At 49.9% G+C, this 14,318-nt stretch overlaps 5 protein-coding genes across 5 annotated transcripts; 2 read left to right on the forward strand and 3 right to left on the reverse strand.

Annotated features, from left to right (window-relative positions):
- Positions 1-439: 439 nt before the first annotated feature.
- Positions 440-1,198, reverse strand: GIQ15_03509 (selenoprotein domain-containing protein; the record flags this gene model as incomplete). Its single annotated transcript, XM_033550926.1, has 3 exons — positions 440-654; positions 788-953; positions 1,022-1,198. 3 exons carry the CDS (start codon positions 1,196-1,198, stop codon positions 440-442), a joined length of 558 nt encoding a protein of 185 aa, XP_033408087.1.
- A 1,593-nt stretch (positions 1,199-2,791) lies between these two features.
- GIQ15_03510 (guanine nucleotide-binding protein subunit gamma) lies at positions 2,792-4,611 on the reverse strand (the record flags this gene model as incomplete). Its single annotated transcript, XM_033550927.1, has 6 exons — positions 2,792-2,854; positions 2,912-2,969; positions 3,069-3,488; positions 3,677-3,698; positions 3,945-4,226; positions 4,272-4,611. 6 exons carry the CDS (start codon positions 4,609-4,611, stop codon positions 2,792-2,794), a joined length of 1,185 nt encoding a protein of 394 aa, XP_033408088.1.
- Positions 4,612-5,271: 660 nt separating this feature from the next.
- GIQ15_03511 (CMGC/SRPK protein kinase) lies at positions 5,272-6,900 on the forward strand (the record flags this gene model as incomplete). The annotated part of the gene is made up of 5 exons (XM_033550928.1): positions 5,272-5,528; positions 5,630-5,922; positions 5,988-6,337; positions 6,417-6,657; positions 6,719-6,900. 5 exons carry the CDS (start codon positions 5,272-5,274, stop codon positions 6,898-6,900), a joined length of 1,323 nt encoding a protein of 440 aa, XP_033408089.1.
- Positions 6,901-7,902: 1,002 nt separating this feature from the next.
- On the reverse strand, positions 7,903-10,356 carry GIQ15_03512 (uncharacterized protein; the record flags this gene model as incomplete). The annotated part of the gene is made up of 1 exon (XM_033550929.1): positions 7,903-10,356. One exon carries the CDS (start codon positions 10,354-10,356, stop codon positions 7,903-7,905), a length of 2,454 nt encoding a protein of 817 aa, XP_033408090.1.
- A 513-nt stretch (positions 10,357-10,869) lies between these two features.
- Positions 10,870-14,308, forward strand: GIQ15_03513 (translation initiation factor eIF3a; the record flags this gene model as incomplete). The annotated part of the gene is made up of 4 exons (XM_033550930.1): positions 10,870-10,911; positions 10,976-11,200; positions 11,261-13,638; positions 13,699-14,308. The coding sequence occupies 4 exons, from the start codon at positions 10,870-10,872 to the stop codon at positions 14,306-14,308; spliced, it is 3,255 nt and encodes a 1,084-aa protein (XP_033408091.1).
- Between the last annotated feature and the right edge of the window lie 10 nt (positions 14,309-14,318).

Below are 14,318 nucleotides of genomic sequence, written 5' to 3' on the forward strand. Positions count from 1 at the left end.
CGCCTACATCCTTACTCGATTGCATCCTACTCTCCATACCTTACGCCTTACTCTTGTTTGCTCTACACGGCCCGCCATGCCATACCACCTCACTCGTCCTTTTTCCTTTCATCCTTTCTTCCATCCGTCACCGTTATCCATGTATCATGCGTGTTAGGACGGTTATTTGGCCGCCACATGGGCCATCGCGTGTTAGTACAGCATATATAGCCCTGACAATTACTGAAGATCCGAATCAATTGAATTCAAATCAAGTTAAAACATGAGCGTTTCAACCCATAGTCAGCTGAACACCTGCCATCCATTCTTCAACCCATATACGTATACGAAGTAACCCATTTTTTTTTTAAATTCCCATTACTCATAGATATGACATTGCTGATCTGCCCTCGGTTTCGTCAACCACCCCACTCAGTCATGGTTATGGTTATACTTCTATTTAACACTCTTCACACCCCTTCGACTCGCTATCGTCGGCCTGTCCCTGGCCCTGACCTTGTCCCTGGCCCTGCACCTGCACCTGTTCCTGACCATCCCCCCCGCCGCTGCCGCTGCCGCCACCACCAACCCGCCCCTTCAAAGCACGATCGATATGCCCTAAATCCCTCGACGGATCAATAATATCCCTTACCAGGGCTTTGAGCTGTTTCGTCTCTTTAAGCAAGGTTAGTTCGGCTATTTTGACTACATCTCATAAATACCTCCTCCACATACGTATCTGCAACGTCCAACGCCACGCCACGCCGCCGTAGAGGGGAATATGAAAGTGAACGATGGATAGACGTACCAGGAAACCCCCCGTTGACTTTCCGATCCCACAGCGTGCTTGTGTGAGTGGTGAAATTCACGTTGGAGGCATATAGTATGCAGACAGTGAATGTTCCGCCCGTCGATGGGATGAGAGATACTTCGCCTAGATCTGTTGAGAAGGTGGAGAGTAATTCTTGAGCGAACTGCGGAAGTTAGTATGGCCACGTATATCTATTATAGGTATATGTATGCATGTATATTGGAGGCGTACATAGGCAGCTCGAAGCATCCATTTACATTGTGTGCAATATGTGATTGTGATGCGGGGCAGGTTGACAGGTGCGCTGGCGCTGGATTCTGATATCAGAGGGTCCTCCAGCGTTTGGAGGGGTGTTATGGACTGTTCTTGCTCCTGTTGCTGTTCCTTTTCCTCTGCTGGGTCCGTCATATTGGCTATCTCGCGTAGATCTTGATGTGTCCGTATTATTGCAAGATGCGATGTCGTCGGATGCGTCTGGAGAGTGGGATGGTGTATGGCCAACGAGGCTGAGTTCATGCAATGCAAGTATGTATGTATCAGAGTACAGGATGTTAAGCTTGGGATCTCATCTCATCTCATCTCGCCTCTGCATCTCATCCATGATCTACGCCAATCTATAATGGAAGAGCTATTATACAGGAATGCGCTGCATGAAGCTGACAAACAGGTAAAATCAGATACGTCAAGCCTGGCCCACGTATATAACGGCGGCCACAACGGCGGGTGCTTAAACTGCAGGAATATGTTATAGATCACAAATACTCGGTGCTTGGCCAGCAAACGGTGCCGCCGACTTAGCCCACTTCTACCGGGATCTAGTAATCGGGGCGGGCTCTTTATCTCTAATCTATTAGTTGTTTATGACCCTGGTTCCTAGTATGCGCATGCAAGTAAACAGGTATTATGATTTTATTGTTGGACGTGTTGCTTCTCCCAGAGGGTTCTATTTTACATGGAACGTTGAACGGGATCTGACGGGGAGGGGAAGGGAAGGAAACGGGGCTACTAGGAGATGAAAGGAAAAGGAAAAGGAAACGGAAACGGAAAGGGAAAAAAGGAAATGAAAGAGATATGGAAATAAATTTCAGATCTGGTCTGGTCCGGTGTTTATCCTATGCTTATTCCAGCTCTTGAGGTAAAGTAAATGCGGGTCAAGGGAGTAGCAGACAAAGAAAATAGAGACAGAGAGAGAGAGAGAGAAGACATGGGGACATGACTAGAGGAAACAAACAGAAGCAAGCTGATATAGGAAAGAGATAGACAGACGTAGGAAAGCCATTTTAGGAAAAGAAGGCACTGGCAAGGAGAGAGAGAAGGCAGAAGCAGAGATAGAAATAGAAAAGAAGAGGCAAAAGGCAAATACAAGCAATAGAGAATAAACCAGGTCAAGGCCGGAGAAAGGTCAAGGTCAAGGTCGAGGGCGAAGTCGAGACGGGCGACTTATTAGGGCCGGATACAAGCTAACTAAACGAGAAAAGAGAAGCGGAAGGGTGATGATTTTGAGCCGTATCCACAGCAAGAGTAGGTGGGAGAAGAAGAAGAGGAAGGCGAAGAAGGGGAGGAGGAGGAGGTATAGCCCGTCGACGGAGGAAGAGGCATGTCATGATAAATGTCATCCATCCATTCCAATCCCTATTCCAAGAAAACGGTAGTGTAAGGCAGAACCAAGCCAAGAAGGTAGATCGTAGTTATGTATAGACATGAAAATAAGGAGATCGTGATGGTTTGAGTCATTTAGTGGCGGCGGCGGAAGTGGTGAGAGTGGTGGGTGAATTAGATATTATCAAGCATGTACGGCGGTCGGGTAGGTTGTAATGGCGGATTGACAATGAATTAGCAGTTGTATTGGAGGACAGATATATGAAGAGGAGATATCAATGGGTATAGATGGTATCGCTGTTGTTGTTTTTGCTGTTGCTGTTGCTGTGCTGGTAGTAGTGCGTTGGGTGCGCCCTTCACATCGAGTTCAGGTTTTTATTTCATATCTTCAGTCTCATCCCATCACATCACTATGCAGCACCCTCCTGACTGCTGTGGCGCATAGGGGTCATCGCGTTTATCGACCTAGGCAGAACGGTGGTTAGATACAGGGAGCGGCGTAAAAGAGGAGTAATAGCCTACCTGTCCCCATACAGACGGCACCATGAAATCCTTTGTGTTGTTGCAGTAGTTTATAAGCCTGGAGGTTGTTAGCTCAAGATCCAAGTCCGTTGATATATATATACGTGTATGTATGTATAGGTATGTAGGATATGGGTGTATGATATGGGAGACGCACGAGATGGACGCTTCGGCAACTTTTATACGCGGCCTGTCGAGATCCTCCTTGAGCCGTATGTTGACCTCGGCGAGACGGCGCAGCTTGAGCTCTGCCAGGTTCTGTCGTGTCCTTCGTCCGTCGCCCCCGGATCGCAGTTCGTAGGCTGGTGGCATTGTGAGAGAGGCTGGAAGAGAGGTGTCGCGATGCGCACCGTCGACGGTCGACGGCGGACGATGGCCGGGTTGGACGATTGGGTCCTCGCGTCGGCCGGGAGAGGGAGACGGGCAGTCGTAGGGGCCTGAGTGCTTCCTGGTCGTGGCAGCGTCGGTGACAACGGTGGCAGCTGTGGTGGTCGTGTGGTGGTGGACGAGAGAGACGGGGATGGGAAGGGAGAAGAGAAGGGAGAAGAGCGAGAGGAGGCCAAGATGGGAAGGGCTGCTTGTACGGTCACGCCGATACGCTAGCCTATACCTACATCCTACACACTACACACTCTCTCTACGGAGTACTCTCTACTCTCGTCTTATTCTTCTCTACTCTCTAGTTGTTACTCTAGTCTTGTTCTCTCTATTATCACTCTCATCTTACTCTCATCTTATCTCGTCGTTCATCTTATTCTTCCTTACCTTCGACTATCTCCTGTCTGGTCTAGTATTCCGATGTTACGTTATATTATGCGTAATGTAACAGTATTACGGCTTCTTCCTCTCTTCCAACGGCGCGATCGACAAGGCGCAACCACTTGCATTACAGACACGATCGCAAGGGGTTCTAGGGGTTCTAGGGGCTGGTCTCGTTGGTCTCTGGGGCCGTCTGGAGGCACTTGGAGGCCGTCTTAGGGGCGGATACGCACATCAATCCTCTAACACGACTAAACTAGGATGCAGGCAATACGGGTCGAGAGATGGAGATCAAGAGATAGGAGACGGGAGACGGAAGACGGAAGATGGGAGCGAGGGATAGGGATAGGGAGGGGGGCGCGTTTTTCGTCCTCGACTGGCACGGCTTGACTGCTGTACTCTGTACGCTGGATGCTGCTGTTACGGTTACTCCGAGCGCTGCTTATGCCCTCTTTCTCGCTTGTGCCTGCGTGGCGGCAGGGAGAGCTATACATAGCACAGCTCGCAGGTCGTCCTCCTTTGCCGTCCAGAGAGCGGACAGCCGTGATCTCACTGGCTAGCACACTCGCCGTTTACATAAAAATCGAAGTTTAGTATCCACCGAATCGGTTTATATAAAAGGAAGTTCCTGAGTTTAGGCAAAAGAGATGCCGCTTAATGCTTTCGAGTCCCTGGAGATCTCCGGCGATCGAGTTGGCCGTTTTCTTCTCGACCCGGCCTGGAGTATAACCTCCTCCAAAATCAACCAGATATTCGTCGTCGTTGGCGTCAATCAGCACGTTGGCTGCCCCCAATACGATGCCATGTGAATGGAGGCGTTTCAGCAGGTCCGAAAGTTGGTCGAACCATCTTTGTCGAAGCTTGGAATACTTGGGATCGCGTCCATCGACGCAATGGAGTGTAGCTCCACGGCAGTCAATATATGATAGGAGCAGTCCCATAACATGTCTGACGTGCGAACTGTAGCATCAAATTCAGCCGCATGTATCTTTGAGTAGGCAAGAAGCTCCTTCAGAGTGATACTCGCACCACCTCTATAGACAATCTTGAAGAAACTGGGATTTGGGGTTGCCCAGGTAAACAGGGACTACACTTCCCTCCTCCACTTGCACGGTATAGTGGAATTCTTCTGAACAGGCAGTCCTCGAGGCTGTACTTTCGGCTCCGGTCTAGGGGAGTAAGGTTGCGGAAAATTGGTAGAAAAGGTTGCAAGATCCAATCATGCATTTGGTCAAGGGGATCTTCGAACTCTCCATCTTCATCTGTGTCGTCGGGGATATATTCTGGATCTAGACGCCGGAGATGCTCGAGATATTCGCAAGTAGGACAGGAGAGCTTTCGAAGTTCGCAGTAGAGAGGTCAATCTTGAAATGTTTGTCGGAAACATACACATTCAACTGTGTGTCTTCGTTTCTCTTGCGTGATCGAAACGGACCGATGTCGTAAAGAGGCTGTTTCTCCGCCACGGCCGGAGTTGAGCTCGATCAACAGTTATAAGTATTTAAAAGCTATCGCAGCCTCTTTTCTTGGGTGTAACTAGCCAAGTGCGAGGTCAGCTTCCTCTTGTGTTTGTTCCCAAGATATCACATTTGGACGGCCTGATGTTACCTCTTCGACTGCTGACACCGAGACGTACTCTGTTCTCCTTTGCCAAAAAATCGCTCTGGCAGCTACCGTCCAACTCGGGGCCGCCAATCCCTCAACAGGAGCTCGTTGACGAAGAGGCCTGTTCTGACTACGGGTCAGCATCTTTCTACCCTGCAAAGCCGGGGGAAGTACTCGCTAAGAAGTTTCAACTACTTGTCAAAATCGGATGGGGATCACAGTCGACCGTGTGGCTCGCGCGAGACGTTTCTAGGTATCTACTCACGCGTACCTATTTTATATCGACGAGAACTAATCACGACTAAGGCTCAAATGGCAATCTGAAAAAACATTGGCCTTAAAAATAATTAACAGTAACAACGCTGACGATGCATGCCATGAGAAGGAGATTGAAAACCATATCACAGGGCAGCAGTCGGAGCATCGCGGCCGTGTAATTCTACGGACATGCCTGGATGACTTCGAGGTAACTGGTCCTAAAGGAAAGCACATGTGCCTGGTGTACGAGCCGATGAGAGAGCCTCTCTGGATCTTACAGAGGCGTTTTGTTAATCGCAAACTTCCTCTCCCCATTGCGAAGGCTTATATCTATTTCCTCCTTGTTGGTCTTGATCATCTTCACTCAGAGTGCAAAGTTGTCCACACAGGTGAGTTCTTGACGCCCGTTCTCCATTGTCTATTCTAGAACCTAAGGATCTAATCTACCTGCCAGATCTGAAGCTGGGGAATATCCTGATGAGCTTTGAAAACGAAAGCACTCTTACCAACTTCATTAAACGGCAACAACCGATGCAATGCAAGGTTGATAACGAGAGTGGTCGGACTATCTACCGCTGCCATATTGACTTTGGTGCTCTTGCCGGGAGAGAAATCAAGAATATGATTCCCCAAATAGCCGATTTCGGGCTCGCAACAAGACTGGACAGACCATCTACCCTGAATGGAATGGTGGGAGAGCAATTGGGCACCTATCCTATCCAGCCAGACTATTACCGTGCTCCCGAGGTAATTCTTGGTTGTGGTTGGGATTTCAAGGCAGATATTTGGAATTTTGGTGTGCTGGTAAGAAGAACATTTGTTTCCCTTGGTTTTGGTTACAATCGATGACTTGAGCTTAAGGCTAACGATCCTCTTTGGGAAGTTGTGGAATATCCTTGGGAATAAGGAGTTGTTCCAGCAGGTACGTGATACAAACGGTCAATACGACGCAAAGTCACACCTAGCGGAAATGATTGCGTTACTCGGCCCTCCCCCAGGGGAATTGCTCGCGAAATCAAAGGCGATGTCAGAGCATAACTGGCCCCAGCCTGTCATGAACGAGACTGGAGCACTCTGCAACAATGCTCTAGAATTCTTTGGTGGGCCGTTCTTCAACGCAGAAGGTTAGTAATCAACTTTCTCCCACCTCAATACCTGATATCTGATATACTGACTGTGTTGAAGGTAAATTCTGCTATAATGAATTGATCCCGTCAAGAAGTTTAGAGGATACAATTCCGTTCCTCGAAGAGAAGGATCGAGAGGCATTTCTAACTTTTATTCGAGATATGCTCATCTGGCTCCCAGAGAAGAGGAAGACAGCTCGCGAACTGATAGATCATCCATTTCTCAAACTTAGGGGTTAATAACGGCCTAGTTACTCTGGGAGATGAGGCGACCTTTGCCACGGAACCGGTCTTAGACCAGTCTTATTGGGCCTAAGCTGTCAGCCAAAAGGCGCACCCTGTATTTGTACATTCACTTGGCCATACATAGCCCTCGAAAAGACCGCTGTCCATAGAGGTATACATGCGCAGATATATCACGGGAATGCTCCTTAATGCCATAGAGCCATGGAAAGAGGGCTGTTCCTCTATTACTCCGGACTTCGATTTCTGAGCTGTGGTAAGAAATGTGCCCATTACTCGGATGCTACTGCTGGCAAAAATATTTACTAAAATGCCACGGTTCTACACTGCTTAACTGTACAGAGTAAGATCCCGTATTTGGGATTAGATTTTGTTTTACTACTATATTTAATTCACCAGATATTGCTAAAATACCGCTGTTTGATATTAAGCACCACCACCACTCTACATACCAGTTACTAACGTCGGCCACCCAGGCCTACCTAAGTATCAACATATTCTGCTCGGGCGGCTGGTATAAAATCAACTAAACCTTAAGCCTAGGTGGCTTGTGGAATAGAGAAACGCAGCCAGTTTATTCCACCTATTTAACCATCTGAGATAGACGGCTTGCTCATCCCTAGTATCTGATACCTTGGCGCCGGTGCTTGGGTATGAAATAAGCTTAGTTTAATGAAGTAGTGATGGTGTTTAAGTAACATTTCAATAAAATTCTATGGCTTGGGTATACAATACAAAACTGGGTATTATTTAGAAGCTAAAAATACAGAACAGTCGCATTTCTGCCGGTGTTTTTGCAAGCAGTAGCAACCGAGCGATGGGTATAGGAAATGCCTGAGACATGTCTATTGGTGGATAGAGGTGAAGCTTTGAAGCAACGCAGGTGAAGGACCAAGTCTCTATGACCAGTCATTTTCTTGTCCACAGCGACTGCGTCATTTCGAGTGAAGGGTTAAGAATGAAATCAATGCTGTGTAATTTCGAAAGTATATTTCCCCATTACCCGATGTTTTCAATGGCATTATCAAACGCCTGGATGATCGGGTCGTAGAGTGTCTCCGGCTTCATCGGCGTCCCGGTGAAGATATCGTTTTTGCGGATAGGAAATAGGATTTGCCGTAGTATTCTGCATAGAGGCTTGACGCACTCCAGCTCTGGGGGCATCTCATCTAAGAGATACTCAAAAATTTGAGCTCCAATATGACCTGACTTCCTACCAGCAACCAGCAGATAGTCTTCAATGTGCCATTCATCCAGCAGACTATGTCTTGGCTTTCCTTTCCGCCGGTTGAAACGCTCCCACCCGTTACGGGCACACTGCCATATGAACACGTAGAGAAATGACTCAAGATCATGACGATATGTATGGTCAATGCCGCGTAGCACCTCGATTGCCATAAACTCCATTGTGCCAGTCTGATGACGTGCCCCTCCTTGCCCACTACTCATCTCCTTAGCAAGATCAAGATCAATTAGCATACCAAAATTACCATCCGCACTTTCCGGATTAGTTATAATTATATTATTTTCTGAAATATCTTGGTGTAAAATATTACCCTTTAGATAAAGGGATCGATGCGCTCTTATAGCATCGCGAAACGCCATAAGCAGTTCCATAGGCGAATCATACTCGTAGATTGGCCGGCCAGCGGGCGAGGTCACTAAACATCGGAGGATGCGGTTATCATACGGCTCTCGCTCCTGGCTATTCCCATCAAAGTGGCTTGGCGAATGCATTGACCGAATAGAAAAGGGTAGCTCGGTTTCTAGCTTAGTTTCTTGCGGGTCGTTTTTTGACAGCTGGCTGTTCAGGCGAGATCGTTTGGACGGCGTCTCTTTATCAGGAGACCTGCGCTTCCTGCTCGTTGGCTTTTCGCTGGCACTTAGACGAAGCTGAGTGGATGACTGTGACTGAGATTTAGAATGATATTGGCTGAAAGAGGATCTCGCGCTAGAGGGTGCGCTTCGAAAGGCGTGGCGCTTTTCAAAGGCCAAATCACCCCGAAGTTCAGCAATGCTGGTGATATCGTGATACCCAACAATCTCCGCAACCCCCTTAATACCTCTTTCATAGGCCAGGGCAAGAAGATCCTTTTCTGCTGCACGCTTGTCCGACGTCCACGAGAACTTGGCCACACCTTGCACCTTATCGTCGATATTTGCGAGAAAGGATGTAGTCCCCCGACCCACAATAGCACACCGGGAATAGAGTGGCATCGGATCTAGGTGTATAACTATTTCTCCACCTTTGGCCCCTTTAGTAGTGATTGTATTGGCACCATCGTCGCGTTGCGTTATAAAGGTATCCAACCCTAGCTCCTCGTCGCTCATCATTGTGTAGCCCACAACCATGAGGAAAAACCGCTTTGGATCTTCATGGATATTATAAGAGCCTGAGCTAAAGGGACCCGAGCGATCAAATATCCACGCCTCCGCTTTGAGACCGCAGACGATGAATGCGTGGACAAACCGACGCGTTGGCTGGGCAATGAAGACCTCCCGCACATAGCTAGCCATCTGTAATAACGTCTTTTTGGTCCCGATCTCGGCCTCGGCCCGTTTCAGTTTACCGACCACCCGGATATCCTTCCAGTTGTGTTTCTCTCCGATATTGCTCGTGCCTCGGGCTCTTACAAGGAGATCAACTTGACGGTCTGCCCCAGAGCCGGTGAGATCACCCTTGCTTGATGTAGAGAAGTATACACTTCGTGCGTCTGAGAGGAACCTATCCTGAAATCCAAACCACCAGTCTAGGGCTTCTGCCTCTGATGGCGGGTTTGGGAAGCTAGGCCACCCACTATCATCCCCAGGGTCGAGCATGCGACGAGATACAGCTTCCGCCTGCGCGTTCCAGTCTTTCCCCTCGAAGTATTTTGAGAAAAACCCCTCGACATCTTTGTGGGTGCACTCTCGGATTTCTTCAAAGAGCCTTGCTTCCACAAGCTCATGAGTTTGTTCTGACACTCTCGACCATGATGATGACGATGATGACGATGATGATAGAAATCTGGCTGGCATGCCATAGAACGGCAGAGGTATACTCGGCGGTGTCCTCGTTGGTGAGATTGCGTCAAGGAGAGTATAGACTGCTTCCCAGATTTCAGTGTCAAGTGCTCTCTGAATGACGAGCTGAACTAGAGGTCGATATTGACTGTAGTTGAAATGACCAGGCTGAAGTTGTTTCCCTTTTAATTCTGCTAGCTCAGAATCGACGGTTTGGTCCGCAGTTCGCGAGTGAAGATTGAAGGCCGCTTCCTCGCCTTGAAGCGCAGTAAACAGCCTTGATATCGTCTTTCGATAAAGCAGATCCAGACCATCTGCGGAGCCATTATAAGAAGTTATGCGCGATTCGTAAACCTGCTCTGCCTCCTGCAATAGACCACGTACACGATCAAGGGAGGCTAGAGGATTTGATTCGATGATGCTAGCTTCGTGTTGTGATAATTCGGCCATACTGGCCACGACAAGCAGCAGGACCAAAGGAAGGCCACATGAGTCAATTGCATTGGGTCAAATCATCCTGCAAAGGCCGTGGTAGGATTTCACCGCAGACATTGCTCTATACCAATGTCTATATGCTGGTGCTGGTGCATTCCATGTCTATACAACGTTTACATGTCGTTCCTCGTCGGAGTTTAAAGGCGGCACCACGTGACTCGCTTACTATGCCCTCGGCTTACCTAATCTCAGCGTTCTGCGAAAAAGAGAAAAAAACTCGCCTCCACTTCCCACAACCACCACCACCAGCCAGCAGGCCATCTACGACCGCTCTCACGACGACCGCAACATCGCCAGGGGCTTCTCGACTGACCAGACAATCCCTCCAGTCGCCTCGCAAGTTCGTGCTCTTGGGTCCCGCTGCAGTCGTTGGCTATCGCAGCAAGGAACCTTATCGCTAGGCCAATACTTCCCTGATATCGAGAAACGCTCAACGTCCGATCACATCCCACGGGGAGGCCGCCCAACATGCCGCCTCTTCCCCATATCCGGCCGGAGAATATCCTCAGGGTAGGTCCTGCAGTTTTTCTGAGCGGACTCTCAGGTTATCGATCCTGTTTCTAACTCCGTATAGCGCGCCGAAGAACTTATCGCCGTCGACCAGCAAGCGTCTGCCTTGACCGTACTCCACGAACATGTCACCTCCAAACGATCCAGGAACAGCCCGATCGCGTCTCTCGAGCCGGTCATGGTGCTGTTCGTTGAGCTGTGTGTGGACTTGAGGAAAGGAAAGGCCGCCAAAGACGGTCTGTATCAGTATAAGAACATTGCGCAGAATACCAATGTTGGCACTATCGAGGTACTGCAGTATACCCTACCCGCTTCGTACTCGGATCAGAGGATGCTGATGAATGTTTAGATGGTGTTGAAAAAATTTATCCAGTTGGCGGAACAAAAAGTTACAGAGGCCCAGGCCAAGGCAGATGAGATCCAACAGTCTCTCGAATCAAACACCGGTGCCACCTCAAACATTGAGGATCTAGATGCCATTGAAACACCAGAGACCATTCTACTTGCTACCGTGTCCGGGGAACAGTCCAAGGACCGCACAGACCGCGCCATCGTCACCCCTTGGCTCAAGTTCCTCTGGGAAACATACCGTACCGTTCTCGAGATCCTCAAGAACAATGCCCGCCTTGAAGTGATGTACCAGGCAACCGCTCTCCAGGCCTTCGATTTCTGTCTCAAGTATACCCGCAAGACCGAATTCAGACGTCTGTGCGAGCTGCTCAGGAACCATGTGCAGAATGCCGCCAAGTATTCATCCCAGATGCATGCTATCAACCTTAGCGATCCAGATACCTTACAGCGCCATTTAGATACCCGTTTCCAGCAGTTGAACGTCGCCGTCGAGCTTGAATTATGGCAGGAAGGTTTCCGTAGTGTGGAGGACATTCATACTCTTTTGAACCTGAGCAAGCGACCAGCTAAGAATGTCATGATGGCCAATTACTACGAGAAGCTGGCCCGTATCTTCCTTGTCAGCGAGAACTACCTCTTCCACGCCGCCGCTTGGAACAGATACTATACCCTACTCCGTCAATCTGCCATCGCCGTAGCATCAGGCCAGGTTTCAAAGAAGGACAACCCATCCGTCTCCGAAGCAGACATGACCAAGACCGCTTCTTTCGTTCTTCTCTCCGCCCTCTCCATCCCCGTCATCAGCACATCTCGCTCTCGCGGCGCTCTGGTTGACGTTGATGAAGCCCGCAAGAACAAAAACACTCGTCTTACCAACTTGCTCGGTATGGCTGCCTCGCCTACCCGTTCCGCATTGTTCAAAGACGCTCTCAACAAGGGCCTTCTATCCCGTGCTCGCCCGGAGATTCGAGACCTCTACAACATCCTCGAAGTCGACTTCCACCCTCTTTCCATTTGCAAGAAGATCGCACCAATCCTTGAACAGATCGGTGCCGATGCTGAGATGGAGAAATACGTCCAGCCTTTGCAGCAGGTCATCCTCACTCGTCTTTTCCAGCAGCTATCCCAGGTTTACGAGTCCGTGGAACTGAAATTCGTGCACGAACTCGCTCACTTCCCGGCTCCTTTCCAGGTAACTTCCTCTATGGTTGAGAAGTTCATCATGAATGGGTGCAAGAAGGGTGATTTAGCTATCCGCGTCGACCACGTCTCGGGTGTACTCACCTTCGACTCAGATATTTTCTCCTCCGCCAAAGCTGTGCATGCTGGTAGTGGTGCCGGCTCTGCTGAGAGCGATGTCGGTGCCGTCCAGAGACTGCAAAGTACCCCTGCCGAGATTGCCAGGTCGCAGCTCACCCGCCTCGCAAAGACATTGCACGTTACCTGCATGTATGTTGACCCTACATACAACGAGGCTCGGATTGAGGCACAACAGCAGGCACAGGCCCGTGCCAAAGCCGGTGCAGCAAAGGAACATGAACAGACTCTTGCTCGCCGTCTGATCATCGACAAAAAGAAGGAAGCCGCCTCGGATGCTCTGCAGAAGAAGCAGCAGGAAGAAGAGACCCAGAAGCGTATCCGCACGCAACAGCTACAGGAAGCCGAGAAGCAGCGTCTCCTTGATGAGCACCGTGAAAGAGAACGCAAGCGTATGAAGGATGAGCAGGACCGTATTCGCCAGGCAGAGCTGAAGAAACAGCTTGAGGAACTTAAGACTGGCATCAAGGGTATTGACGTTAGTGAGATTGATCTCGAAGAGTTGGACTCCAACCGTCTCCGAGCCATGAAACTCGCACAGCTCGAGAAGGAAAAGAACGACCTCAATGAAAAGATCAGAGTCACTGCTAAACGCTTCGACCATCTTGAGCGTGCTTATCGTCGTGAAGAACTCAAGCACCTGCCTGAGGACTACGATCAGCAGAAGAAGCGGGATCTCGAGATATATGAGCAGCAAAAGGCTGAAACCCTTGCAGCTGCTGAGCTTAAACATAAGGAAGACGTGGCTCTAAAACACCGTCTGAGCCGCCTTGTTCCCCATTTCAACAAGTTCAAGCACACCGTTACCGAGAAGCGACATGAGGAGTTCGAACGTCGTCGTAAGGCGGCTGAGCGTGAGTTCGAGGCTAAGAAGAAACAACGTGTCAAGGAGGTACAGGAGCGTATCAAGAGGGAGAAGATGGAACGTGAGGCTGAGGAGCAGAGGAAGCGTGAGGAGGCAGAACGCGAAGAGAGGGAAGAGCAGGAGAGAGCTGCTAGGGACGAAGAGAGGAGGAGGAAGTTGGCTGAGGAGAAGGCTGCTAGGGATGAGCAGAGAAGGTCAGCAAACCCCTACTATCCCCTTTCCTCCCCTACTCACAACATACTAACATGTCATAGAATCCTGGACGAGAAAGCTGCTATTCAGAAACAACGTGAAGAAGAAGCCGAGAAACGCCTCGCAGCTAAACGCGCTGGCCTCGCTGATCCTCGTCTCTCCCGCGCTCCACTCAAAGCCGCCGCCGATTCACCTCGCACCGACTCCGCCGAACGCACCGCTCCCCGTCTCAACCTCGCAGCCCGCCCTGGCGGCACCTCCTGGAGAGAAAGACAAGCTGCCAAGCAAGCTGCTGGCGGCGACTCCGCTGCTGAAGAATCATCCACCCCTCCACCACCACGAACCCTTCCAGGCCGTGACCGCGAACCTCGCGAGCTTCCATCCCGCGACCGTGAACCACCAGCCCGCGATCTCAGTGCCCGAGATACCCTTCGCAAACCATCCGGACCCTCCAGCGGTGGTGCATACGTCCCCGTCCACCTACGCGGACGCGATAGCTCAGCAAACGGCACCGCCCCCCGATTCCAATCCAGAGGTCGGGATGTTTCTTCTTCCGACTCACGACCACCAGTTACCCGAAGCCCTGCTCCCCCTGCCGATAGCGAAGGAAAGGAAGAGTCAAGATTGCCGCCTGCCAGTTCGGGCGCATGGAGGCCTAGGTTTAAACAGTAGATATGTATCA

The sequence above is a fragment of the Arthroderma uncinatum genome (genome assembly GCF_011692745.1).
Source record: "Arthroderma uncinatum strain CBS 119779 chromosome Unknown scaffold2, whole genome shotgun sequence".
Taxonomy (NCBI): domain Eukaryota; kingdom Fungi; phylum Ascomycota; class Eurotiomycetes; order Onygenales; family Arthrodermataceae; genus Arthroderma; species Arthroderma uncinatum.